Here is a 26,239-nt window from a genome sequence, read left to right as displayed (position 1 = left end):
GGACCCTCTGAAGCTCTTGGGAGCCCTTCTTCACAGGGAGCGTGACTTCCCATGCCCTATATCTTGGGAGAGAAGCTCAGCCAGACCTTTCATGGGGGAAGCGGGGAATCCCTGGGTGTCTTTGGCTGGTGCTACCATGGAGGAGCAGGGCTGTAGGGGCTTGGATTTCCCCTGGGCGCTACACGGGGGGTCACTGTCAGGACCACGTGCTGCAGACCCTTGGATCAAGCACCTCGTTGTGCATAAGGGGCAGGGGCAGCGGTTGATGCAGTCCTGTCCTGGCTCCCTCAGGACCCTGCCTGAAGCTCAGCTGTTGGGTTCCTGACAGCCTCAAATCTCTGGGTATAACCCGACCCGTGGACCTTCTTCAGAAGCAGAGTCCTTGTCACTTCTAGCAGGTAGTTTTGGTGTCAGAGAATTCCCGGGAGCAGGATTTTCCCATTACCTTGCTCCCTTTCTCCACAGCCAACAAGAACCTGGAGGAGCCAGAAGCACCATGAGTGCCACCAGCCCGCGCTCACCTTGCTGCAGGGAGATGGGCTAGCAGGATTTGGCAGAGGCGGCGACGGGCAGGGATGGAACCATCAATGCGCCGTACCAGGAGCCGGGATTTGGGAAAACCATTCTCTCTCATCCTTTGATCTCGGCTGTAACTGCCCTGATGGGAAACCCAACCCAACACGTTATTCCCAAGCAAATGTCACAAAATATCAATAAAATTCCCTTAAAACTGAACATCTGGCTGTCTCAGAGATTGCTCGTGGACCTCCGCTCATTGGTGGGGAGCTGTTGATCCACCAGGATGAATATTTATGCGATGGATGAATGCGATGGGTATTGATCTGCCAACGGTGTGGCAGACACCTCGGGTGTCCCACATTTACCTCCACAACCGTGGAGAGCCTTGGGGAGTGGACATCACATCACACAAGCTTCTCTCGGAAGGTTTCTCCGTCCTTCCTTAGCGGGGGGACGATGACCTGCCCCCCAAAGGGGACAAATCCACCCTTTTCCCTCTTCCCTTTGCCCACAGACCAAAGCTGGTGCTTTACAGGTGGAGAACTTTCCCTTTTGGTGATGTCCCATGAAGACTTGGCCTCCAACTCATTTTTTTTTTATGCGGTGGTTTCCTCCTTTCCAAAAAGCATTGTGCTTCATGCCTGCTGGCACAAATGCTTCAAGCCCAGCAAACAAGAGCAAAATTCTTCACGTGTCTCCATGTTTGGTGGCCAGCTCAAGGCATCCCCAATTCCTCGGGATCTGATGGGATCCCCATCACCACCCCAGGCCACCCCGTTCCACAAGCAGGTCTAAAGCAGCTCGTATCGTCATGGTTTTGGGAGGTTCCACCAGTTCAGAGTGGCTCTGGGGATGCAGAAAGGAGGTGAAGCTGGAGGTGACCTGAGTACAACACAGAGCATTGCGTGGACTCGCAGGAATGGGATGTTCAGCTGCGTGTCTACTTTGATTTAATTTTATTTTTTTTTTCAGGGTGGGACACAGTCCAGCCACCTACTTTTACCTCCAGGTCTTCTACACCTGTCCTTGCACGAGCACTTTGGAACGAAGGCAAACATCAAGCAGCTACCCGGGTGGTTAAACAACGCGTGTTTTACAACCCGATCAATAGCAGCCATTCCTTTTCCCAGTAATGATTCTGCTTTTAGATTAACTGTAAATTATTGGCCAACCCTACTGGTTTCTTGGGGTCCACTTCCCACTCTGAAGTTTTTTGAGGGCTCTTTATGCTTTTTCCTAGTCACCGTAGTGTATTTGACCATCAATAGCATAAATCCCCAGCCCCAACTGTTCTTATTTTCTTTTGCTCTCACTGTACCACGTGGCAAAAGTTAATGGGTAACCCTTGGAAGATCAAAGAGTTGGTTTTATGGTCAGGATTGCGGCGGCTGAGCAGGTCTAAAGGTGACAGCAGCCAGCTGAGTGTTGCCAACGGGTGTAAGCACCTGCAGGCAGATTTCTTCTGTGTTGCTGGGACTCCAGGGTGGTGAAAACCAGGTTGGTGTTTCTCTTTTTTTGAAGAAATGTTTTATTTGGCTGCTCCTCCAGGGAAGAGCTCCAGATGTTTTCTTAGCCCTCTGGTTCCTGCAGGCATTGTGTTGGGTTGGGTTGCATTGGGTTGGGTTGCAGACATTTTCGGCGTTATCCTGAAAGATCTGTGAATTAATCCTGGTGAAGCTCTGCTTTGGGTGGATGTTTTCATGGTGCACTGCTGCTTGGGTGAGAGAAAAACCCCAAACGTACCTTAATACCCACCCGTCCTGATGCCGTGCTTACTGTTGGGCTTGGCTTCGTGGTTGTGTAGGGTGGGATTTCATGGAGAGCAATCCATGTTCGGACAGTGGGATGTGGGATGGGGACAGACCCTTTGGGAAGTCCCAGATGAGCACTGATACCGTGCAATGGCACAGATCCCTTACTCCACGTCTCCTTTTTGTGGTTTTTCTTTGTTTGTTTGTTGGGTTTTTTTGGGGTTTTTTTTTTGTTGGTTTGGTTTTTTTTTCCTGTGGGGTAATGCATTACTTTCATTTTTGTTGTTCGCCCTTCTCTTTGCCCTTGCTTGGATCTTCTGCACTTGGTGTGCAGTGCTTTTCTCCCTGTTTGAGGTGTTAGTTGCAGGCTTTGTATTTGCTGTGATCTTGGCTTTGCAGTCTCAACAGAGCAGTTGCCAGGCACTTGCTGTTAATTTTCACGGCACTTTTTTTTTTTTTTTAATGTGTTTTGCAATATGTTGTGCTTTTTCTTTCCTCTCCCTTTTCCTCTCGACTTTGCTCTTCCCTTTCCTCTCGACTTTGCTCTCCCCTTTCCTCTCGACTTTGCTCTCCCCTTCCCTCTCCCCTTCCCTCTCCCCTTCCCTCTCCCCTTCCCACTCCCCTTCCCTCTCCCCTTCCCTCTCCCCTCCCCTCTCCCCTTCCCTTCCCTTCCCTTCCCTTCCCTTCCCTTCCCTTCCCTTCCCTTCCCTTCCCTTCCCTTCCCTTCCCTTCCCTTCCCTTCCCTTCCCTTCCCTTCCCTTCCCTTCCCTTCCCTTCCCTTCCCTTCCCTTCCCTTCCCTTCCCTTCCCTTCCCTTCCCTTCCCTTCCCTTCCCTTCCCTTCCCTTCCCTGCCCTTCCCTGCCCTTCCCTGCCCTGCCCTGCCCTGCCCTGCCCTGCCCTGCCCTGCCCTGCCCTGCCCTGCCCTGCCCTGCCCTGCCCTTCCCTTCCCTTCCCTTCCCTTCCCTTCCCTTCCCTTCCCTTCCCTTCCCTTCCCTTCCCTTCCCTTCCCTTCCCTTCCCTTCCCTTCCCTTCCCTTCCCTTCCCTTCCCTTCCCTTCCCTTCCCTTCCCTTCCCTTCCCTTCCCTCTTCTCTCTTCCCTCTTCTCTCTTCTCTTCTCTTCTCTTCTCTTCTCTTCTCTTCTCTTCTCTTCTCTCTTCCCTCTTCTCTCTTCTCTTCTCTTCTCTTCTCTTCTCTTCTCTTCTCTTCTCTTCTCTTCTCTTCTCTTCTCTTCTCTTCTCTTCTCTTCTCTTCTCTTCTCTTCTCTTCTCTTCTCTTCTCTTCTCTTCTCTTCTCTTCTCTTCTCTTCTCTTCTCTTCTCTTCTCTTCTCTTTCTTTTCTTTCTTTTTTCTGTTTTTCCTTTCCATTTTCCTTGCCTTGCCTTACCTTTCCACCCCACCCCACCCCACCCCACCCCACCCCACCCCACCCTTTTCCTCTCCATTCCTTTTCTATTTTTGACCAGCCATTCCCTGGAATCCCGAGCATCTCAGCTCTGGTAGCTGGTACTACTGGTGCGACCCGTGCCTGGCCAGCTCAGGAATCGCTCACTTCTTAATAGCCAAGGGCTGTTGGTGGTGTTCGAGGGTCTCTGTGACCACGAGAACCATCACAAGACTTCGCTAGCTGCTGAGTTGCTCCCTGGGCTTACCAGGGGTGCAGTAGGCGTGGGGGTGATGCATACAAGAAGGCATCAAGACCTCGAAGTCAATGGGGGTTTGACGGAACTCAACCGCACAAGACCCCACGTCATTTCTCTTGAAGTCAAACGTTGGCATTTGTCTTCCCCATAGGTATGGGGCTCTCAGGCCAGGTGACGGCAGTCATCTTCACCTTCGTGTTGGTTTCTCCACATCACCCCACCGCAGGTAGTTTTGCTCGGCCGTGATTTCATTTCTCTTTGTACTAAATCCTTTCCTGAGACGACGAACAGGTTTGAAGCGTCGGTCCCCCGCGACTTCCTTCTCAACTGAAAGAGGTCCAGATTTAGGTGATTCCTTTGGATATCGTGGTGCTGAGATATGCAGTGTGCTCAACTGCAAATGTTCGCATTGACTACAGGGGAGCTGTACAGTCAACAGGAGAAGACAGGCTCTCCCGGAGCGTAATATACCTGATTTATCTCCAATTCCCATCTTCCCAGGGAATTAACTCTTCTGTAGGGAACGCGGTTTCTCCATATTTTCTCTACAAGGTGACTGTGGAGATACTTATCTTTTAGAGGGCTAAAGCACGCTGAGATGGGCGTACCTAGATAATACCGCCATCAACACTACAAAGGGAGGCAGTAATTTTGACTCTGATGGGTTGGATGCCAGTCGTTTGAAACGAGGATGGCTTTTAACAACTGCAAACACCCCTTTGCTTCTCTTTATTTGTTTTGTTTCTATATTTCTGTAAATATTTCTGTATTTATGAGAGAGCTGCCACTGCCGATAGGAGCTGTGGGAGAGCATTGCTGAGCTCGTAGGCGATGGGCTGCAACTTCGGCAGGGAAAGCGGTTGTAGGGCATCCTAAATCCACAATTTCTCGCGGATTTCTTCCCCTTTAGCCTCTAAACCCACTGTGGCCGCTAAGCACAGCTCCCCCGTTTGTCTCTCTCCTCCGTAGGTGTTGGCCATGACCCGTTGCTTGTCTTGGATGGTTACGAGGACAGCGGTATTCGAATGAAATGTTTCTCCGAGAGGTTGTTTGCCCAAGTCCAGCTGTTGTGGACAGATGGTAGAGGAGACAATGTTACCGGAACTCCTCTCACCACTGGTACCACCACCGGTAATGCCGGCAGCTCCATCATTCTAAAACCAGGATCTGGAAACTCTATGTCCTGCAAAATAATTGATAAACTGTTGAAAACATCCACAGAGTCTTCTGTCGTTATTGCGGGTACGAGCGAAGAGCTATGAGTCCTTGAGACCTGTGAGGAAAAATAATGAGCATGTCGGGCAGGTTCCTCCAGGAACCCAAATTTCTGGTGGAACAGTCATCCATTTTCATAATTTTTCTTCTGTGATGCTTCTTGGCCTTTGCACCGTGAGTTTCCACGGGCGACTCATAAACGCTGCCGAAATATTAATAACAAAAGCAGCCTTCCAGGGGTGTGAAGCCATCGGGGTGGAAGGAAACCTGGTTCTTGGGTGGTGTAAGGATGGAGGATGCTGGTCCCTCTTCCTTCTTCTCTTCTCTTCCCATTGATCTAATGCCCAATGCCAGCAGTTTATGAAAATAACTGATGGTGCTTCATAAAACACCCAGTAATGGTCCCAGTGAACTGCTCCTACAGGTGCCTACAAACGAAATTTAGACCCAAATTTCCAAATTCGTGGAAATTAGAGTGGGCTTATTAGACCCAAATTTCCTTCTTGGAAATTAAGTGGGCTTAATTGGGGAATTTTTTTAACTAATGAATGGGAAATTACGCTTTAGTGGGTGCGTCATCAAAGTGTAGAGGATACACTTTGTGTAGGCGATGGGCTAGTCCAAGGAAAACCATTGACCCTCTGAAATAATTTGCAGATGTCTTCTTCCCTGCCACCTCCCCTTGGCTGACGGCGTTTGTCATGCTCCTGCTCTTGAGCGTATTCCTGGTGATCGCCGCGATTTATAAGCTCAGAAGTAAGTCCCGCTCTTGACACTCAAGCGAGGGATGCTTCATCCGATCCCGTTGAAAGACGATGTCACCGTGTCATTACAATGCTGGGTCCGGAATTATACAGGGAGGGGGGGAGTGGATTATGAGCATCACCCCCATGATGCTTCAGCCGCAGCTTTTTGCTGTATTTTTCCTTTCCTCGCATATTCCTTTTCCCACATCCCCCACCTACCCCAACGCCTTGGCGTATTAACCTGTGCAATCACTTTTATTGCTGCAAATTAACTTACTACCCTAGTAATTAAAGGAAGTGCAAGTTAAATTATTGATGCAGCTTAATCTGGCTATTGAAACAAAGCGATTCTTGTGGGTGACTGAAATATTGGTGAACCCAGCGGTACCCGCGGGCTTGATTTATTTGCAAGCCGTTTAATTGCTTTATAAGCTGTTTCCTGACACCGATGCGTTGCTGTGACAGCATGCCATGTCTGAGTTATTTCTGCTTTCAGCATCGCTGATTTTTATTCCTTAAATTGCGTAGGATTTATAATTTTCATGGAGGATGTAGAGGCAAACCAAGACTTTTGACATTGTCTCCCTCACCGAACATGAAATTTACAAAAGTTTAATTTAAAAACCTATAGGCAAGGTGATAGTAATGTAATGTTTTCCTTCTCTACCCCTCTCCCTCCTCTCACTCAGAGAACGAGAAGACGATCATCCGTGAAAGTAAGTCTGATACCGTACATACAAGGTGCGTTAATGCTATAGGTCATCGTGAGCGTCATGAGAAATAGGCGCAATGCTAGAAATGGTGGCCAGTGGTATAAACCGTGGGGCTAATTAGCTGTATTCCTAAGACTCAGCGGTATAAACTGTGGGTAATCAGTTATATGCCTAAGACTTAGCGGTATAAACCATGGGGCAATTAGTTGTATTCCCAAGACTTAGTAGTATAAACCATGGGGTAATTAGTTATATTCCTGACACATAGCAGTATAACCCATGGAGTAATTAGCTGTATTCGGAAGACTTAGTGGTATAAACCATGGGGTAATTAGTTATATTCCTAAGACTTAGTGGTATAAACCATGGGGTAATTAGCTGTATTCTGAAAACTTAGTGGTATAAACCATAGGGTTAATTAGCTGTATTCCTAAGACTTAGTGGTACGAACTGTGGGGTAATTAGCTGTATTCCTAAGACTCCAAGAGGTTGGGATTTTGGTGGACCTTACCTCCCGTAGGCTCCAGCTTGGGTGCCTTTGGGCAGTAAGTTGCCTTATGTGCAGCTGATGCAGAAAAACCATCCCACGACTGATTCCTGATGAGAAATGAGGAGGAAACAAGATGTCACAGTGTGTTTTACGCTTGATCCATACATGCGTACGTATATAATATAGATTATATTATATACATAATTTCTTTTTATATACATTTTTATTTCACATATATATATATAATATGTATGTATATAATATGATGACAAATTGTCAGGGCTTAATCACTTCTGTAGAGTCTTTAAAACTGAAGTTTTGAAGAATTGCTTTCAGGGTGTAAAAATATTTCTTTCTCCACAGAAAATGCGCAAACGGAAATCAAAAAAGGTAAGCAAGAGGGTTTTTTTTTTTTCCCCAGTGATTTCTCTCAAGAAATCTCTCCAATTCGTTAGAACCAGATAAAAACTGAGCTGAGGAAATACCAGTGACTGGTTTGCTTTTACAAAATTAAATTTCAAAAATACCATCGCGATATTTCCATGGGTTGATAGACATTTTATATATATAAATAGATATAAAGTGTGTTTCTATATATAAATAGATAGACAAAATTTATATATTTATCTATTTGAATATATTCAAATTATTTAAATATACCCAAATTATTTAAATATATTTCAACATACCAAATTTTAAAAAATATTTTTTAACATACCCGAATTATTTAGATCTATTTAAGTAATAGAATATATTGAAGTATATAAATATATACACATAGTATATGTATTGTATATGTAAATACATATTTTAAAATTTATTTATATATACAACACTTCTATATTGACCACTTAAAGATAATTGATGCCTACCACAAAGATGACTAATTCTGTGGCAGTTCAATCGCTGGCTGGAATTTGAGGTTGCCAATCATTTTGATTTTTTTTTTGAATTTACATTTATTTCTACAATTTTATGCATCAAATTGTGTATAAAATATTCTTATAAAGGCTGGTTAGAACAGTAGAAAAGTAGAGAGAAGATTTTTTCTAATTTTTTGAGATTTATATTGATTTTATTTATATGATTTTATTTATAAATTTTCATATGAAATCTGGCTGCCTTATAGCAGGGGGAAATTCGGTCATTTTTGTGACGCTCAGACAATTTCACTTGATCTCAGCTCTCGCTATACAGGACAGAGGGGAACAGATTGAAAACCTAATGCGTTTGCACTGGAAAAAAAAACAACAAGTGGAAATAGTGTTTTAATATTTAAATTAAATAAATAAAGTATCTTTTTCAGAGATTGAGGAACTCAAGGAAAAACTGGGTAAGAGCGTCTTTTTGTTTCCTTGTCATGTTGGGTTTGAGCATCCCTTGGGTGGAAGAATCCTCTATATTTCCAAAAATTATATTATTGTGAGGGCCCATAATTAAAAATGTCCGCCTGGTCTGGAGTTTTTGATTAAATTAATGATCCCTGGTGTCATTATCTTCAACATCACCTGGTTTTGGCTGGTGGATGTGACATCTGTGGTCTAAGCTAATCATCTAGACGCCTTCTACAGGGTGGGGACCTTCAGAAGACAATTTATCTCCCCCCTCCCTCCCAGTTTTGAATTTTTTAATATTCCAAATATATTTTTTTATATTCTGAATTTTATGCGGTTTTGAATTTATTACTATTATTAATGCCCAGCCTCATTATTGTGTATGTATTGTGTATGTGTTGTGTATTTATTATGTACAAATTATGTATGTATTATATATGTATTAATATGTTCTTTACCACTGAAATTCTCCATCACGTTCTGTGAGTTTTTGCCTTGGAAAATGTCACATCCTCTGATATTTCTTCCTCTGTTTTTCAGCTGAGGAGCAACAGAGGTGCCAGAAGGGTAAATAATTTTTTTTTTCCTACTCTGCACTAGTACTATACGTTATTTCTTTAATCATACTCTGAAAGATGCTTGGCAGGTGGCTGCTCCAATAAATAGCAGTGTTTTACGGGATTTGGGATATTAGAGTTAGAAAAATCTTGCAGAGCTTGACATTTGCAAAGGTGAGCTCCCCTTTTCCAATTAAAAAAAAATAATTGAAAATTTGTGTTATGTGTATGTGTACAGTCCCTCTCCTTTTATCTATATATCTATGGAGAGATATATAGATATATTTATCTATATATATAGATATACCTTTATATCTCTCTCTATATAAATATGTAGATAATTTATCTACATATCTCTATATAGACATTTATCTCTCTATATATAAATATATATATCTGTTTACCTATATATCTATGTAGACATGTATATCTCTCTAAATATATATATATATTTATATATATAGACATTTCTATATAGATATATTTTTAATATATATACACATTCATATATCTCTATAAATATATAGCTATATTTATCTATATATAGGCATTTCTCTCTATATATATTTTTTTTTATATATATACACATTTATATATCTCTATATAAATATATAGCTATATTTATATATATATCTATACATAGGCATTTATATCTGTCTCTCTATATAAAGTTTTTTTTCCCACGGCTAGCAAATATTTAAGTGGAATATTTTATTTATTGCATCTCAGAATGAAGTGATGATAGGAGGATTTGATTGCAGCATTAAAAAGATTATAACAGGGGAAACCCCCCGCACAAATCCTGTGTATATATGAAGCTATAGGGTCGGAATCGCCCCCTTCTTGTGTCGGGTGTTTTCCTTAATTTATTTTGTCATGGTTTATGTTCAGGAATGTTTGTGCAAGATGTTATTTAATACCAGAGAAAACATATGTAATGCGGGTGTGGTTTTCTATGCAGATAAACAGGTTTAGCCTATAGATATATTAACATATATATAAAACCAGCCATGCAGATTAATCCTGTATGTATTCATATATATAAAACCAGAGGTGTGATCAGATTCATCCCATATGTATTAATAGGTATGAAACCAGACATATAAATAGATTAATCCTATACATATTCATATATAAAACCAGACATGTAAACAGATTAATCCTATATGTATTAGTATATATAAACCCGGATATGTAAGCAGATTCACCCTATACTTATTAATATATATGAAACCAGCTATATAAACAGACTAATCCTGTATGTATTCATAGATATAAAGCCAGCTATATAAACAGATTAATCCTATATGTATTCATATATAACATCAGGTATATAAACAGAATAATCCTATATGTATTTATATAGATAATCCCATATATAAAACCAGATTAATCCTATATACATATATACATTATATATATATACATTATATATATATATTAGTGTTCCACAATGCATAGTGCACTCGCTATGTATATATATACACACAGAGATATGTGTGTGTGTGTGTTTATATATGTATGTGTGTATATATTTATGTATGTGTGTATATATATATGTATGTGTATATATATATATATATATATAATTATAATTATAACCCACCTGCTTGAGTTGTCCTAACTTTTAATTTTCTTTCCTCGCAGAAAGTCAAGACATATCTGCCACAATCGGTAAGGATAATCACCCTCAGTCCTTAAAGATCATTTACATTGTGATTAGAAACATCACCCACAGCTGGCCCCGCTCCCACCGAGGGCCGCACAGCACTGTGTCCCTCGGCATGCCGACACTTTGTTGTCCTTAAAATATTTCTTTTTCTGGGCACAGCCTTGGAATGCAGAACATCTGAACAAGGGAACGTCATGTCAGCCCTTTGAGGTTTTATTTTTTGCTGTAGTTGAGTCGAAAACAGATTTCCCTTCCTACTAAAAAAACGGTATCTTTGAAAGCCAGGAGTAAAACTCCATGTTTTTAGAGTTGTTTCACCTCCTGGCCATGTGAAGCCTGGGGTTGTCACTTGACGGGGTCACAAAGCACGGCCACAATTCCTGGGGGGCCAAATCCAGCCCACCTGGCTCCTAAGTTCAGGGCACCCAGGCGCTGCTCCTGGCTCCCTCGTCAGGAGGTGAAGGTGCCCAAGAGTAGGCCTCTACCAACTGCGTAGGTGGTTGCAAGAGCGGGGAAGAACCGTTGTTCCAATGGGTTGTCCTTCTCCCCCTGGCCCCACGGGGAGCCCCGATGATCACCGTGAGTTGAGAGAACCTCCACCCGCCCGAGCTCAGCTAGCGGCCTTCCCTGGGCCCTAGGCCAGCTGATAATTAACGTACTCTCAGGAGTGCTTTCATTAGCGCCGATACCCCACGGGAGCGCCTCGCCGTGCAGGAGGATGATACCGATTTCTGTCTTTTTCAGAAAAACTCCAGAATGAAATGGGTGAGTCGGAGACTGAAAAGCCACTTGGTCATGTCTGTGCCCCTCCAGCCCCCTGCGCGACCCAGATTAGTTACTGCCATGTTCTGCCCTAATTGTAATTAACTGTTTCTCTCCTGGCAGAGTTCAGGAGGGCCCAAAGCAAGGCAGGTAAGCCCAGCCTCGCCCGCCACTCACCTCACGGCTCATGTACCTACCAGGGCACATCCCCTGTAGCACGAGAAAGCCACAGGCTGCCAGAATTTGTTTTTTTCATTTTCCTTTTCTCTTTCTGTTCCTTTTTTAATTTTCATTTTTCTTTTTGCTTTTTATTTCTTTTTTTCTTTTTTTGATTTTCCTTTTTTCTTTTTGTTCTTTTTTCATTTTCATTTTTGTTTGTTTTTTCTTTTTTCTATTTTCCTTTTGTTTCTTTTTTCTTTTTTCTTTTTCTTTTTTTTCAATTTTCTATTTGTTTCTTTTTGTTTCTTTTCTTTTTTCTATTTTTATATTTTCTTTTTCTTTTTCTTTTTTCTATTTTTATATTTTCTTTGTGTTTCTTTTTTATTTTTTTATTTTTGTTTCTTTTTTCATATTAATTTTTCTTTTTTTGTTTTTTCTTTTCTCTTTTTTCTATTTTCTTTTTGTTTCTTTTTTCATTTTTATATTTTCTTTTTGCTCCTTTTTTCTATTTTTCTATTTTCTTTTTATTTCTTTTTTTTCGATTTTTATATTTTCTTTGTGTTTCTTTTTTATTTTTTCATTTTTCTTTGTTTCTTTTTTCTTTTTTAATTTTTCTTCTTGTTCCTTTTTTCATTTTTATTTTTATTTTTTGGTTTTTATTTTCTATTCTTTCTATTTTCTTTTTTTCTTTTTGTTTCCTTTTTCTTTTTTCCTCCCCCCCCCACCCCCTCTTTTCTTCCCTTTTAACCCCTTTCCCTTTCTTCCTTTCCCCCTTTCCCAAGTCACCATCACCCTGGATGAGACCTGCCTCCATCCCAACACCACCAGTAAGACGTACCACCAACCCACGCTCTCCAGCCACCATGAGATCCCACCCAACACGGTGGTGGTGGCCACCGAAGGCTTTTTCGAGAAGAAACATTACTGGGAAGTGGAGGTGGGTGACAAACCGGAGTGGGAGCTGGGGGTGGTGCGTGAGGATGTCCGGTGGAAACTGCGGAACAAAGCCATTAGTACTTTCCTGGAGGGGAGCTTATTCAGTCTCCAGTTTTCCCAGGGAGAGTACAGCTTGACTGGTGGGAAGGTGGTGGGAAGTCACATCCCCTGCAGGATGGTCGGCGTTCTCCTGGATCAGCAATCAGATGTCCTCTCCTTCTTTCACGTTGAAGAAAAGTGCCACCTTGCGTCTGTCCCTCTTAATTCTTCCGGGAAATTCTACCCGTTCTTCAGCTCAGGCTCCAATGGCAAATAACCGGGAGCACGCTCTCTAAATCAAAAAACATTAATTACCCTCTCCATGACACCCTTCCACAGGGCCGGGAGGAGATTAATAAATTAACCAAATAGAAAATCGCTGAGGACGTGAAAGCAGACGGAAAGGGGGAAAAAATAATTATATCAGCTTTTAAAACCATGGTCAAGACAAAAATCCCTGGAGTATTCCTTAGGGACCCATCTTGTACTAAGAGTTAATGTTGTAAAAACCTAGACCTGTGAAATATTACAGTTTTATTCCGTTTTACCTGAAATAAAGAATCATGGATGTATTTCAGTGTTTGTGGCACTTCTTGTATATTCCTTTTTGACCAATAAACCCATTGGAACAGTATCCCAGTGTCCTGGTTTTGGCGGAGATAGCGTTAATTTTCTTCCTAGGATTTGGGATGAGAAAGCACTGTTAATTACACGATGTTTTTAATTGGTGCTAAGTCGTTTTTAATTGGTGCTAAATTATTTTTACACTGAGCCCAGGACACATCTGCTTCTCCACCGCAGCAATGCAGAGATGCCAGGTAGGCTCAGCATCCTGCCAAACGTTAGTGCACACCTGGAACACGTGCCCTCTCCTTTAACTCTTCCTGCCCTAAACGTCCCAATGAGCTGCAGGGTCACGACGATAAAAGACGCCGCTCTTTTCCTTCCAAAAGACGTTTTATTCCATTGCTGGATACGGCAGCGGCAGGATGGGTCTTGCCCAGCACTGGCGGCGGCACTCAGCCCGACGTCGGCGGAGCGCTGGGTACCACGCGCGTCGCCGGCAGAGGGAAAGGCACGACATCCCCTAAAGTGCCGTTATCCCGGAGCAACTGAACGCGCCGATGTCCTGGTCAGGAATGAAAGTTCACTGACGAGCTCCAGGCGAGGTATCCCTGCTTCCACGTGGGCTGGCAGAGATGGGAGGCTCAATGCTCGGTGTGCCAGGAGGCCACCTATGTCTCCGTGGCCACCCAAGGGCTCTTTGGTCCTAGAGGCACACATCCAGCCTGTGAAACACAAGAGGAAGGTGCTGGGGGACGCCAGGGCAGCCGCGACTGCCAGCCCTACGATGCTGCTGCCAAAATCCCTTTGGGCTTCCCCCTGCCGCCCTCCGGGGCTGCTGCGAGTCCTTTCTTGGCACGCCCAGAACGCCTGGCCCTGCCTTAGATGCCTTGGGCTTGCGAATCAGGAGGGAGGCGAGGCTGGATGATGCGCTGGCCCCCGTCAGGTTGGACGGTGGGGTGGGTCCGCTGGCTGGTGGCCCCTATTGCGGGGTGGCTGTGGGTGCCAGCGAGACAGGGACCCCCTTCCCCCTCCAAAGCCGCTATTTCGACTGGAGGTGGGGTGGTGCGCTCGCATGCGTCTTGTCCGTGCGCTTGGGGTCTCCCAGCCTGGATTTCAAAACCAGACCTCAAGCTTGTGCACCCGCCTGCCCTGGCTTGGACTAAGCAGGGGAGGAAGGTGTTGCAGCATCACAAAGGCACCTAGAGGTACCTCAGCTTTCCAGGTGGGGAGGGTTTGTCACCTGTCTGCCTCCCCCTGAAATGGCCCAGGGATTACAGAGTCATAGAAGGATCCTCAAGGATCATCTGGTCCAAGCTTTCTTGGTAAAAGCCTGTTGTAGACAAGATCCTGGAATTGTAGAATGGTTTTGGGTTGGAAGGGACCGTAAAGATCCTCTGGTTCAAACCCCCAGCACCCTGCCCAGCCAGATCCCAGGTATTCAGCGCTGGGGAATCCACCGCTTCCCTGGGGAGCGTATTCCAATGGCTGATTGTTCTTAAAGTGAAATATTTTCCTCGTCTCCAGTTGGAATCTCCCCAGGAGTAACTCGGTACCCACTCACCGTCGTCTTTTCCACCGAACTCCTGGTAAAATGGGAGTCTCTGTCTTATTGTAGCCACGCCTCAAGGACTGGAACACAACGAGCAGGTCTCCCCGAAGCCTTAATTTTCTGAGGGCTGAATAAATCCAGTTCTCTCCCCCTTTCCTGCCGTGCTGGGCTCCTTTTGATCACCTTGAGGACCCTTCCCCGGACCCTCCAGCCTGTCCATGTCTTTTTTGTATGGTGAGGACCAAAACTGGATGCGGTATTCCAGGGGTGGCCTGACAGGCGGTGAGTAGAGTAGGATAATGACATTTTTATCTCTGTTAATGATGCTCTTGATGCGCCCCGTTGGCTTTCTTTGCCTCAGCGGCACGTTCTTCCCTCCTATCGAGCTTGTTGTCCCACCAGGACCCCCAGATCCCTTTCCACAGAGCTGCCCCCCCCCCCCAGCCAGGTAGATCCCAGCCTGTCCTGTGCACCGGGATTATTTTCCCAGGTGTAAGACCTTACATTTGTCTTGGTTGAACTTCAGAAAGTTTTTCTTAGCCCACCCTTGCAGCCTGTCCAGGTCTTCCCACAGGGTGGCTCTCCCGAAGTGTCCGCTTCCCTGCTCCCTGTCGGTAAATTTCATCCCGGCGTACTTGATCCCGTCACCCAGCTCACTTAGGAGGATTCTAACCAGCGCTGGGCCCCGTATCACGCCCTGTGGGACCTCACTTGTGACAGGTACCCCCCAAAAAACACCTTCCCTTCCATCCATCTGCTCACCCATCTGCAAGGGGACTTGGGGAGGGCTTAGGCTCGATGTTGGGGAGAAAGTGGAGTGAGGTCCCAGAGGTCCAGCAAGGGTCTCCAGTGGTCTGCGTCTTCTCTAGCCTTGAGGAAGCTTTGGAGAGGTGGGGAGAAAAGGGAAACCAAAAGCTTTAAACAGCAGAAAACAGCCACAGTTCATCCCAGAGCACAGCTGGTGTGGAAATGTCCGGCGTGTTTGGAAAGCGTGGCATCTCAAAGGAAAAATGCCAGCACCAATAAGCCGTTTTAACCCTCATTTTCCCAAGGTGCATCCAAACTGGTCCAAGGGGCAGCGGAGCAGTTACAAGGGATGATTTATTTCCTACCACAGCTCTTTTTTTTTCTTGTTACAACCCGATAAAACTCATGAAAGAAGGGCCGGGGCTTGTTTGTCTTCTCGAAACTGCCTGAGAGCAGGCTGAGGTTTGCTGCGGAGTCACGTACCGCCGACGTCCTGGGGCTGGAGAAGGTTTAACCATGCGACCTCAAAGCCCCGGTGCCGTTGTGGTGCTGGGAGGGTGGTGTCCCTTCTGTAGGGAGAGGTTTGGCCGGTGGTTGCAGCTCGGGGCTGAGCTGGGAAGGTGGAACCTGATGGGGTGCAGGCAGCTGAACTGCAGGTTGTTCCCTGGCTCCATCCTTCTCTCCAGAGGGTCCTGTTGACCCCGTCGGTCCTTTCCCTACCTGGCAGAGGGATGCACGGTTAGCATCAGGCATGCAGGATTTGTGCCCGAGGATGAAGCTGCCTTGGGAAAATTTTATTATTGGGGGTTGGGGTCAAAGCTCCCATCCTGAGCTCCTCAGCATCCTCTTGTGGATGCTCTGTGAGTCTGGAGAAGGGCAGGGGTGGGGGTTGGATGGAGACATCCAGGAGGAATGTGGGAAGGGTGGGCTGCATGGTCACCGTGCTGGTGCCAGAGGTGTGCGAACGCTTAGGGCATGGGTGGAAAAGACGGAGCAGGACTCCTGGATTGAAGGAGTCTAAGTAGCAGGGAGAAAAATAAAAAATAAATAATAATTAAAAAAAAGAGTCTGGAATAATGCTTGATCTTCCAACTTGAGCGGGTGGCCTTGGTTGATGGTGCTCTCGTCATCAGCTTTGGATCAATCCTTGAGATTTTTAGGAGAAGTTTAGCACCTGGAACAACAAACCCACCTAAAACGGGCTTGGGGTGATGCCAAGCAAAGAGGCACGAGGCAGCAAGGCTGCGCAGTCGGGAAGGAAGGCTGGGAGCCAACCTGGTGATCGGAGGCTGGGAAGCAAAGCTGGAGGTGATGCCTCGGCACCAAAAGGGGTGGGGGAGGGAGAAGAGCGAGGGGAAGCCTCTTCCACAGGTGTAGCTTGCCAAGGCACATCAATCCTAGGAGAGCTATTGCATGGAAAGCTCCAGCAAACATCCCAGGGGATCTGGTGTAGGCCAGGGAGGTCTCGAAGCAGGATGAATCCTGCTGGAGCATCATCCCTCACCAGCTGGGAAGCTGGAGGGGATGGGATGCATGAGGGATGCAGCCACCTCCACCTGCATCTCATCCAGGCAGGGTATCCGCAGTGGCTTGGTGACCACGGTGTGTTAATTGGGGTGCATTAATTAGGGTGCTGGCACCCCAATTAACACCTTCCTCAGCCGGTTGGGAAGATGCAGCTCGTCTGCTTCACCCTCCAGCATAGAAGCTGGGGTGACAGCCGTGCAGGGAGCTCCTTCAGCTCCCAGCCCTCTGCCCTCCCCCACATTTGGGGTATTTTTGGCCCCTTGGCTTGCAGATTTGCAGCTGCTGCTGCTGTTTCCAGTTTTGCTTCAAGCCCAGCAAAGCATGGTGGGGACAGGCGTCTTTCTGGGGGTGCTGGTAGGTGGATGCTGGGGAACAAGAGAGGAAATCTCATTTCTAAATATAATTATGAGAGGCCCGGCCGCGCTCGTCAGCGCTCTGACCAAAGGCTCGCGCGGTCGGTTTCTGAGCGTGCAGAGCTTTTCTTTTTTAGAGTGAGGTCACCCAGAACCCAGCGGCTGCAGCAAGGAGCAGTGGCTGAGGCGAGCTCATCCTTCCGGTGGGATCCATGGTCCTCTGATGGGAAGCTGATGGAAGATCTATGCAAGGGCTTGTCTAACCTTCATTTTTTATTTTTTTACGCAGAGAAGCTGTGCATAACCCCCTTACGCATCTGTCCTGGTTTGGGGCTGGGAACCAGCTTGAAAAGCCCACCAGCTCCACGTTTCTTAGCAGCAAACCCAAATTGTCACTTCACATCCCCTGTGGTGCAACAGAAGGGTGATAAAGATATCTATATATACATCAAAAAATATCTATGGCTGCTTTGTTTCCTTTTTTTTTGTAGAACTACCGCTCCTGTTCTCTGTTGAGCGCCCAGAGAAACGCTCTGGTGTGTGTGGCATGGTGATGGAGCGAGCTTTGTAGTGTTTATCATCCCAAATTGAAAGGAAAATCCCTTTCCTTGTGGTGATGGCAGGCGTCACCTTGGGCATGAAGGCGGTTTCTGCAGGGAGAGGTGGCACTTGGGAAGTTGGGTGGCTTTTCCTTGGGGTGCGGAGCTCTGGGATGGGTTAAGGTGGAGACAAAAGGGCAAGGACACCTGGGGAATAGGGAGAAGGGTCCAGAAGAGATGCCCTGCCTGACACGGGAGGCATATGGGGCTATGAGTGAGCGGGGCCATGCACCGGGAAACACAATCCCACCCAAAACAGCCTTGCGGAGCATCAAGGAGACCAGGGAGATGCAGAATGAAGAGGCAGGGGTGGGAAGGTTCTCTCCAAGCACGGACTGGGTGATGGGGACCTGGACCTGGATCTCTGGATGATCCAAAACTCTCCCTGCCCCACCGTGCAGGTGCCAGCGTGACCACCCAGGACATCTGCAGCTCCCCAGGTGATGGTGAGCATCGGGATGGGTCCAGAAATGAGCTGTGGAGGGGGGGATGATGAGAAAGGAGAGGGGTTTGGTTCCCTGGGGACAAACCCTTGGAGAACAGACTCTTTCCTCCCCAGTCCTTGGCACTTTGCAGCCCTGCTGCCATAACTGATGGCTCGTGGCATCCCTGCACCCCGACCTTCCCTCTAGAATGACCTGGGGGGTCCTCATTGGACCCTCGACTTCCCCTCTGCTCAGCCTGGCGATACAGACCAGTGCATGTCATGACGGGGTCACCAGCACCCCCTGCACCCTCATCTTCAAGGACGAGGTGGAGAAGCACCCGCAGTGGGTGTAGCATCTGCAGGGAGGCTGAGGCGGGGCCCCCACCTCTCCTGGTGGCCAAGGCACTGCTGGCCACAGCCACGCGGCACGAGCCGTCCCAGCGCGCTGCGAGGCACGGGGCCAGCAGGTCTTGGGGTGCTGCCCAGAGGAAAGGGGGTTCCTGAAGCCCCCTGAGAAATGCTGGGGCTGGGGGGATGCACCAGGCTGTCTCCTGCTGGCCCTGCCATGCTGCTGCTGCTACTGCTGGGTGGGTTGGGGAGAGTTTTGTTGGGATGCTGGGGAGCGGGGCAGCATGGATGGGTGCTGGGCAGGGGTGTTGGGGAGGGGGTGTGAGGGTTAGGGGTGCTCTGGTGAGGGGACGGGGATCGTTGGGTCCTGCGCACTGCCATGGGCACGCAGCACATTTTCCGTGCATCCCCATGGATGGGAGCATCCATCGGCGTCAGTGGGTGCCGGAGCGCGTCAGGGCGCCAGGGATCCCACCCAGCGCAGCCAAGGCAAGGCAGGGGGTGTGGGGTGGTGGGAAGCCAGGGGGCTGAGGGGCTTCAGGGGTGCGTGGGTGAGCTGGGTCGCTGCCCCTCTAACCCAGCCCCTCTCCTCCCCCACGCTGCAGGAGCCAGCCCGAGCGCCCTGAGCATCTGCAGCATCCCAGGTGATGGGGCTGGGATGGGGAAAGCGGGGTGGGCACGGGGCGGGAGAGGGGGTTTGCCCCCCGTGCATGGAGCCTGGGGAGGAGGCTCCAGGAATGCTGCTGGGGCATCCCTGTGCCATCTCTGCAGGTACCCTCCCGGCTCCGGTCCTCTCACTCAGCACCTCCAGCACTCGCGAGGGGGAACTGGTTTTGTTATGGTGCTTCATTAACCAGCAATCTGATGCCACTCGAGTTGTCTTCTGCAAGGATGGGATGGAGAAGTACAGCCTGAGAGTTGCCTGGGGGCAGCTGATGTACGTCATGGAGCTGAACGTCACCCTGGAGAGTGCGGGGTGGTACACGTGTGGGTACCAGCACAAGAATGAGAAGAACTGGGTGAGGAGCTCTGCCCTCAGTGTCCCCCGGCACGTGGCCGTCACAGGTGAGACACAACCCCATGGGTGGGCAGAGGGGACAGGGCACTCTCTGCCACGTGGCTCCGATGAGGATGCAGGCAGGACATGGCACTTGTCCCCCGGCTGAGCTCCCCAGCTGCACCGAGGGATGCTCTAAAGACAGATCCCCCCCCAGCACCCCAGGGGACCCCCACTCCCTCCAGCACCCACCTCTCCCGCAGACAGGGGTCTGGGCGAATGGCAAGGCCAGAGAGCCGGGGCTGGGGTCTAATGGATCTAGGGCTGAGCTGGGGGGTCTCCCAGGGCTCCTCTCCATCAACCCTGCGGGAAGGTGGGGACGTGGCATGGGCTGGGTGGTCCCCACGCTGGTGATGGAGCAAGAGGTGGGCGGTGGGCTCTGCTGGGTTCTGGGATGGTTCTAGTGCTGGCAGTAGGACACACGACGTCTGCATTTCCCTGACAGGCGGCAGCCCCTCGCCCAAGCTCGCGCCCCCCCCCCAGAGGTAGGTGATTGCTTGGAGCCCTTCCCAGCATCCCCTTCCCCCTGATCGCAGCTTTGTCCCGGTGGTGACCCTCGTCCCTTCCATGGCCAGCCATGCCCCTCTGGATCTGGATCCTGCGCTCTGCCCTGACCCTGCTCCTGCTGTCGTCCGCCCCCCATCATCACCCTCCTCCTGGAGAGATAGAGCCGCCGAGACGCCCCCCTTGCCGTCAGTGCCCCCCGATGCCCTCGCAGCCCCCTGCCCTCCCCGCTGCAGCCTCCTCCGGTGATGTCCTCCAGCTCCTGCATCCCTCCAGCGCTTCCCAGTACCCGGGATGGTGCCGGCAGCCCAGGGCCCTTCCCTGGGCACTGGGGGGTGGGGGGCTGGTCCCTGTGCCCCTGGCGGACCCCCCGGGTGGGCTCCGGGTGGGAGAGGAGGAGTAAAGGACTTGTCCCGAAGCCAGAGGCTGGTGTTGCTGCCGTCTTTGCCGAGCACAGCTGGGGGAGCTGCTGGATTCCTGGCTGGTGGGGTCGTGTATGCGAGGAGGGGCTGCTCTCCCTGCCCTCAGCGATGCGACGGTTTCCCTCGGGGTGGGGGTGGCATCTCAGAGTCCGCAGCCCCCCGCATGCCCCCCCGGCTCATCCTTCCACCCACGGACTCAGGAGCCCCCCATGACTGGAACCCAAAAGGCTTTGGGAGGGGATGGTGGCCTTTGCTGTCCCCATGGGGGGCTGGTGGCCTTTGCTGGGTCCCCGGGGGTTTGGGGACGTGCAGCTGTGGGCGCAGCCCAGGGCACAGGTGGCAGGGGCATCTGCAACCCCCCCGCTGCCATCAGCATGGGGGCAAGGGGCAGGGGGGCTTTGCCGGGAGGATGCTGCCCCCGAGAACAGGCGAAGGTGGCTGGTGCTGCGGTGTTGGGGCGTGGGGACGTGACGGGGGGGGGCTGTGTGTCCATAGCGGGGGCTGAGGCGGGGCCCCCACCTCTCGTGGTGGCCGTGGCACTGCTGGCCACAGCTACGCAGCACGAGCTGTCCCAGCGTGCTGCGAGGCACGGGGCCATCAGATCTTGGGGTGCTGCCCAGAGGAAAGGGGGTTCCTGAAGCCCCCTGAGAAATGCTGGGGCTGGGGGGATGCACCGGGCTGTCTCCTGCTGGCCCTGCCGTGCTGCTGCTGCTGCTGCTGCTGCTGCTGCTGCTGCTGGGTGGGTTGGGGAGAGTTTTGTTGGGGGGCTGGGGAGCGGGGCAGCATGGACGGGTGCTGGGCACGGGGGGCGTTGGGGAGGGGGTGTGAGGGTTAGGGGTGCTCTGGTGAGGGGACGGGGATCGTTGGGTCCTGCAGCCGGGGCGCTGCCATGGGCACGCAGCACATTTTCCGTGCATCCCCATGGATGGGAGCATCCATCAGTGTCGGTGGGTGCCGGAGCGCGTCAGGGCGCCAGGGATCCCACCCAGCGCAGCCAAGGCAAGGCAGGGGGTGCGGGGTGGTGGGAAGCCAGGGGGCTGAGGGGCTGCAGGGGTGCGTGGGTGAGCTGGGTCGCTGCCCCTCTAACCCAGCCCCTCTCCTCCCCCACGCTGCAGGAGCCAGCGCGAGCGCCCTGAGCATCTGCAGCATCCCAGGTGATGGGGCTGGGATGGGGAAAGGGGGGTGGGCACGGGGCGGGAGAGGGGGTTTGCCCCCCGTGCGTGGAGCCTGGGGAGGAGGCTCCAGGAACGCTGCTGGGGCACCCCTGTGCCATCTCTCCAGGTACCCTCCCGGCTCCGGTCCTCTCACTCAGCACCTCCAGCACTCGCGAGGGGGATTTGGTTTCGTTATGGTGCTTCATTAACCAGCAATCTGATGCCACTCGAGTTGTCTTCTGCAAGGATGGGATGGAGAAGTACAGCCTGAGAGCTGCCTAGGGGCAGCTGATGTACGTCATGGAGCTGAACGTCACCCTGGAGAGTGCGGGGTGGTACACGTGTGGGTACCAGCACAAGGATGAGAAGAACTGGGTGAGGAGCTCTGCCCTCAGTGTCCCCCGGCACGTGGCTGTCACAGGTGAGACATGGTGCTGGGACATGGGCAGGCATCACCATGGGACCCCAGATATGCCAGTGGAAGGTGGGGGGGGGCGGTAATTCCCTTTGGCGTGTCTGCGGGTGCTTGGGATGCTGGAGGTCTGCGTGCAGTTCATCCCAGCCTTTGCTGCCGGAGAAACTCGTCCCAGTGCCGGGCGAGCATCCAGCTCCTCTCCTGCCCCAGCATCAGGAACACGCGTGCAGCGCTGCTGCTGCTGCTGGTGCCAAGCCCCAGCCCCAGCCATGCAGTTATGTATTTATCACGACCATCAAAGATGGTGGGGCAGGTGTGCTTGTTGTGTCCCCGCAGTGGCTTCGTTGTGCAGTTCCCAGGCGAGCTGGACTCTCACCCTGTCCCTTCCTCCCCCCAGGCAGCAAGTCCAGCACCCAGCGAGCACCCACAGGTCGGTCATCCCCCCCACCCTGCACACTCGGTGTCTCCCAGCATCGGAACGAGGGATACTGGGGGAGGAGGGATGCCAGGGGACAAGGGATGCCAGGGGACAAGGGATGCCAGGGGACGGGGGATGCCAGGGGACGAGGGATGCCAGGGGATGAGGGATGCCAGGGGATGAGGGATGCCAGGGGACGAGGGATGCTGAGGGACAAGGGATGCCGGGCTGGTGACACCACCACACGAGGAGGTTCATCAGCTGGGATCTGGCCGCCTCTAAGGGCACGTCCTGACCTCTCCTTCCTCTCCGCGTGATACTTCCTCTTCCCCAACACTTTCTGTTCCCCCAAGGTCCCGATCCCCTGCTCCACCGTGACTTAGGAATCGGGTTGGGACTGGGGGCTGCCTCCGTCCTCCTCCTGGCTGCCATCAGCTGCTGTTTTTTGAAGCAAGGTGAGCGATTTGGGGAAACCGGGGGTAAATCTCGAGCTAAAACTGCACCCTGAGCCGGGGCTGCTGCTGGCTGACCCGTGCCCATTTAGGATGGCCAGATCCTTACCCCCCTTTCAGCGGGAAGCTGAGCCTTTATCCCCCGGGGGGAGCAAAGGTGCTGAGATAAAGATGTCTTTACCTCTGGGGTGACTTCGAAGCCAAAGCAGGCTGGCACATCCAAATGCCCCCCTGCCCCTGGCAGGCAGCTGCTCCCAGCCCCTTGGGCACGGGAGCCTCCTGGGTGGCCTGAGCAGAGCCAGCATTGCTCCTCAACAGCTGGGCTGCCCATGGCTTGGGAAAAGCCAGTCTGGGAAATGGGATTCATGGCTGGGCTTGAAAATTCCCTCCGCGAGGGAGGTGTGGGGGTCGAGCCCATCATCTTGGTGGGCTGTGAGGTAGCTCTGCCTCCTCACCGCTCCCTTTTGTCTTTGCAGTGGGCTGCGGAGAGAGATGCCGAAGGTGAGCAGCAATCCCTCCTGGCTGGGGGGCTGGGGGGTGATGGAGACGAGGGCATCCCGGGCACCCTGGGGTGGTCCTTGGCCGGGGGCAGCACAGGCTGTGCCCGTGATGGAGGCAGGGAAGAGCAGGGCTTGCCCCGACCCTGACTCCAGCTGTGGCCCCGATGCAATTGCATCATCCCTTGCAATGACTCAAATGGCCCCATTGCAGGCAGGACACAGAGCCCAAAACCTTTTCCCCCTCCTCCCGCCCAGGCAGCAGCGAGTTCCCAGCCACGAGGCTGAAGCAAGCAACGACAATGAAATACAGTGTGAGTACCACCTCCCCCACCCTGGGGGGACCCACGCAGGACCTTCCCCCTCCCCACGTGCAATCCCAGTGGGATCCTCAAAAATCCTGCTCGTTGAACCAGGGCAGAATCCCCCCAGCTGCATTGCACCCTGCTTCTTCCTTGCATGCGCAGCCCAGCTTCTGCCTGCAGAAAAAAGGTGACAAGAAGCGAGGGGAGCAACCCCACTTGCTGGCAGGGACTTGCCCGACATGCTCCCAGCCCCCCCGCTCTGCAATCCAGCCCCCCTCCCCAGGCTTGCTGCTTAACCCACTCTGCTGCTCATTTCCAGACAATTTCTGCTCCGAAGCAGGGTGCAGCAGCGCAGGAAGTGGGTGCATATCTGGGTGTTGGTGGAGAAAAACATCTCGCTGCCTCTGAAACCACAGGCTGCAGTGACACAGGGGTGCTGCGGCTTGGGGGAGTGGGGTATCTCCCTGCCCTCGCTCTATTTGCAGGATGACCTCGGTTTCCCACGCGGGGACAGAGAGGCAGAGAAACGTTTGTGGATTGGGCAAGCGAGAAGATGCTGTGGGTCGGGGGAAGATGCAGCCAAAACCCAGCAGCATCCCTGCTCCGCTCGCACAGGCGGGACGGCTGCTTGCTCTGCACCCAGGAGGGGGGTAATTCGGGGGGCGGGGGGGGGGGTGTAGGGCAGGGGATTCATCCCTGACCCCCAAGGATACGCTGTTCGAAGCAGGGGGATGGTGGTGGGGGTCTTGTCCCTCCCCAGCATGAGAAGCAAGGGCTAACGGCGCGGGTTTTGTCCCCCCCCCCCAGACGTCAGCGTTGACTACATTGGACGTCACAGGGTAAGTCGTGGCGCAGCTTTGGTGGCAAACGGGGGAGCGGGGTCCCCAGGGGTGGGATGTGCTGGCTGGGGTCTGTGCTGGTGGCTTGGGTGGGGTGGAGTCCCATGGCGCCACTGCCACTGGGAACTCAATGGATTCACCTGGAGAAAATGAGATTTCTTTCTGTGGCTGCCTGCCCCTGCCTCACCTGATGCCCCTTTCTGCCCCCAATAGCTGGCACCTCTCCAACAACAAGATACATTTTCCATGAAGTCAATTTTATTTCATTTTATTTTTAATCCGTTTCTTCCGCAAACATTTCTCCTGGAAAATTAGTTCATGCCTAAACGCTTCTGTAAAATATTGAGGCTTTTCAAGCAGACCTGCCCCAAATAAGAAATAAGGACCCAGCCAGAAACACGATATTGCCCCAAATCTGATATTATTTTTGCTACTTTGTGCACTCAGCCTGGTCTTCCAAAGCGCCTGGCTCCCTCCGATGCCCCTCCAGCCTGGGGCTGGGTGCTGGCACCGGGCTTGCAGCCCACAAAAATAAACCCCGGCGTTTCTGCAGCCTCTCGTGCAGGCGATGAACACCACCTCAACCTACGCCACCGTGACCCGCTCCTCTGGCCAGCCCCGGTAACGCCCTGGCACTGGGAAAAATCCAGAATGATGGTGTTTGTCTTCCCACGTATCCACCGCGTGTGATGGAGCCCGGCGTTCTCGGAGACGCCCGAACGCCCCTCTTGCCCGTGGGCAGTGCTGAATGAATTCCTGGGCTTGCTTCACTTGCTTGTGCAGCTTTTTGTTTCATTATTAAACCGCCTTTATCTCGACCCACGCGTTTTGTCACTGTTACGCCTCCGACCCTCTGCCCCATCCCGAGGCGGCGAGCAGCAGTCACGTTGCCGGCTGGGGTTACAGCACAACGGCCCAAAAGAAAAAGGAACATGAGCAGGTCGGAGGAGGAGAAGGAGGGCTCCAAGAGCAGGTACCCCCTGAAGGGCTGGCAGCCAGGGGATGTCGGAGCAGGGATACCTTGGAAGGCAGCACAGCCCACGGAGGACCCGCAGGGGTGCAAGGGAGAGGCAAGGAGCGGCGCAGAGAAACCCCTCCGGCATCACCCCAGCCCCTCGCCGGGGAGACTCTGCGGAACCTCCGGGGGTAGAAAGGTGAGGGAAGAGTGGCTGGAGTGGGGCTGGGTGTGGGGGAGAGCGTGGGAAAGGGTGGAAGTGGATTGGAAACTTCCTCTGTCTTTCATTTCCCCATACCCCAACCAGTAACGGAATATTTTTTGCCAACTTGCAGTAAATCCGGTTAAATCCCCCCAACCTAATCTCTTTTTACCCAATTAGTGAGTGATTGCTCCATCTGTACTGTTACCCATCAGTTTCCTTCTTCCAGTTGCTCCCAGTTTCCCCCCAGTGAGGAGGAGGGAGGGTCAACCCCTCGCAGCCTCGCAGGGAAACAAGGCACCCTCAGTGCCCTGCTGGAACACGTGCCCTCTCCTTTAACTCTTCCTGCCCTAAACGTCCCAATGAGCTG

At 51.0% G+C, this 26,239-nt stretch overlaps 2 protein-coding genes and 3 long non-coding RNA genes across 9 annotated transcripts in view; all 5 read left to right on the top strand.

Moving 5' to 3' along the window:
• LOC121088274 (deleted in malignant brain tumors 1 protein-like) overlaps positions 1–735 on the top strand; it is a 37,059-nt gene extending 36,324 nt beyond the window's left edge. Inside the window, exon 21 of the mRNA XM_040594108.1 lies at positions 466–735. Within this exon, the coding sequence (XP_040450042.1) occupies positions 466–500 (35 nt within the window). The 3' untranslated portion in view covers positions 501–735. The remainder of the gene's footprint in view (positions 1–465) is intronic.
• Positions 736–1,683: 948 nt separating this feature from the next.
• On the top strand, positions 1,684–13,104 carry LOC121088287 (butyrophilin subfamily 2 member A1-like). Of its 5 annotated transcripts, none has more exons than XM_040594136.1 (13): positions 1,688–2,016; positions 2,110–2,238; positions 4,061–4,135; positions 4,879–5,151; positions 5,782–5,880; positions 6,560–6,586; positions 7,437–7,463; positions 8,380–8,406; positions 8,948–8,974; positions 10,612–10,638; positions 11,381–11,401; positions 11,522–11,548; positions 12,340–13,104. In XM_040594136.1, the coding sequence occupies exons 2-13, from the start codon at positions 2,220–2,222 to the stop codon at positions 12,807–12,809; spliced, it is 1,119 nt and encodes a 372-aa protein (XP_040450070.1). In that variant the 5' UTR covers positions 1,688–2,016; positions 2,110–2,219; the 3' UTR covers positions 12,810–13,104. The 5 variants fall into 5 exon arrangements, with proteins under 5 accessions (XP_040450073.1, XP_040450070.1, XP_040450069.1 ...); XM_040594135.1 differs by having other exon boundaries at positions 2,093–2,238; XM_040594138.1 differs by lacking the exon at positions 11,522–11,548 and having other exon boundaries at positions 2,093–2,238.
• Positions 13,105–16,041: 2,937 nt separating this feature from the next.
• On the top strand, positions 16,042–17,733 carry LOC121088309. Its single transcript, XR_005827889.1, has 2 exons — positions 16,042–16,703; positions 17,413–17,733. It is a non-coding gene; the product is annotated as an uncharacterized LOC121088309 (long non-coding RNA).
• Positions 17,734–17,899: 166 nt separating this feature from the next.
• On the top strand, positions 17,900–19,544 carry LOC121088310. Its single transcript, XR_005827890.1, has 3 exons — positions 17,900–18,320; positions 19,255–19,293; positions 19,421–19,544. It is a non-coding gene; the product is annotated as an uncharacterized LOC121088310 (long non-coding RNA).
• A 4,001-nt stretch (positions 19,545–23,545) lies between these two features.
• Positions 23,546–25,530, top strand: LOC121088308. Its single transcript, XR_005827888.1, has 4 exons — positions 23,546–23,572; positions 23,827–23,882; positions 24,681–24,712; positions 25,266–25,530. It is a non-coding gene; the product is annotated as an uncharacterized LOC121088308 (long non-coding RNA).
• Positions 25,531–26,239: the final 709 nt, after the last annotated feature.

The sequence above is a fragment of the Falco naumanni genome, chromosome 5, assembly GCF_017639655.2.
Source record: "Falco naumanni isolate bFalNau1 chromosome 5, bFalNau1.pat, whole genome shotgun sequence".
Classification (NCBI taxonomy): Eukaryota; Metazoa; Chordata; class Aves; order Falconiformes; family Falconidae; genus Falco; species Falco naumanni.
This window is presented reverse-complemented; position numbering and strand designations above follow the sequence as displayed.

Coding starts and splice junctions, on each gene's coding strand:
- LOC121088287 (XM_040594136.1), top strand. Junction 5,152..5,781: donor GTCTTCTGTCGTTATTGCGG/GTACGAGCGAAG, acceptor AATAATTTGCAG/ATGTCTTCTTCCCTGCCACC. Junction 11,402..11,521: donor AAAACTCCAGAATGAAATGG/GTGAGTCGGAGA, acceptor CTCTCCTGGCAG/AGTTCAGGAGGGCCCAAAGC.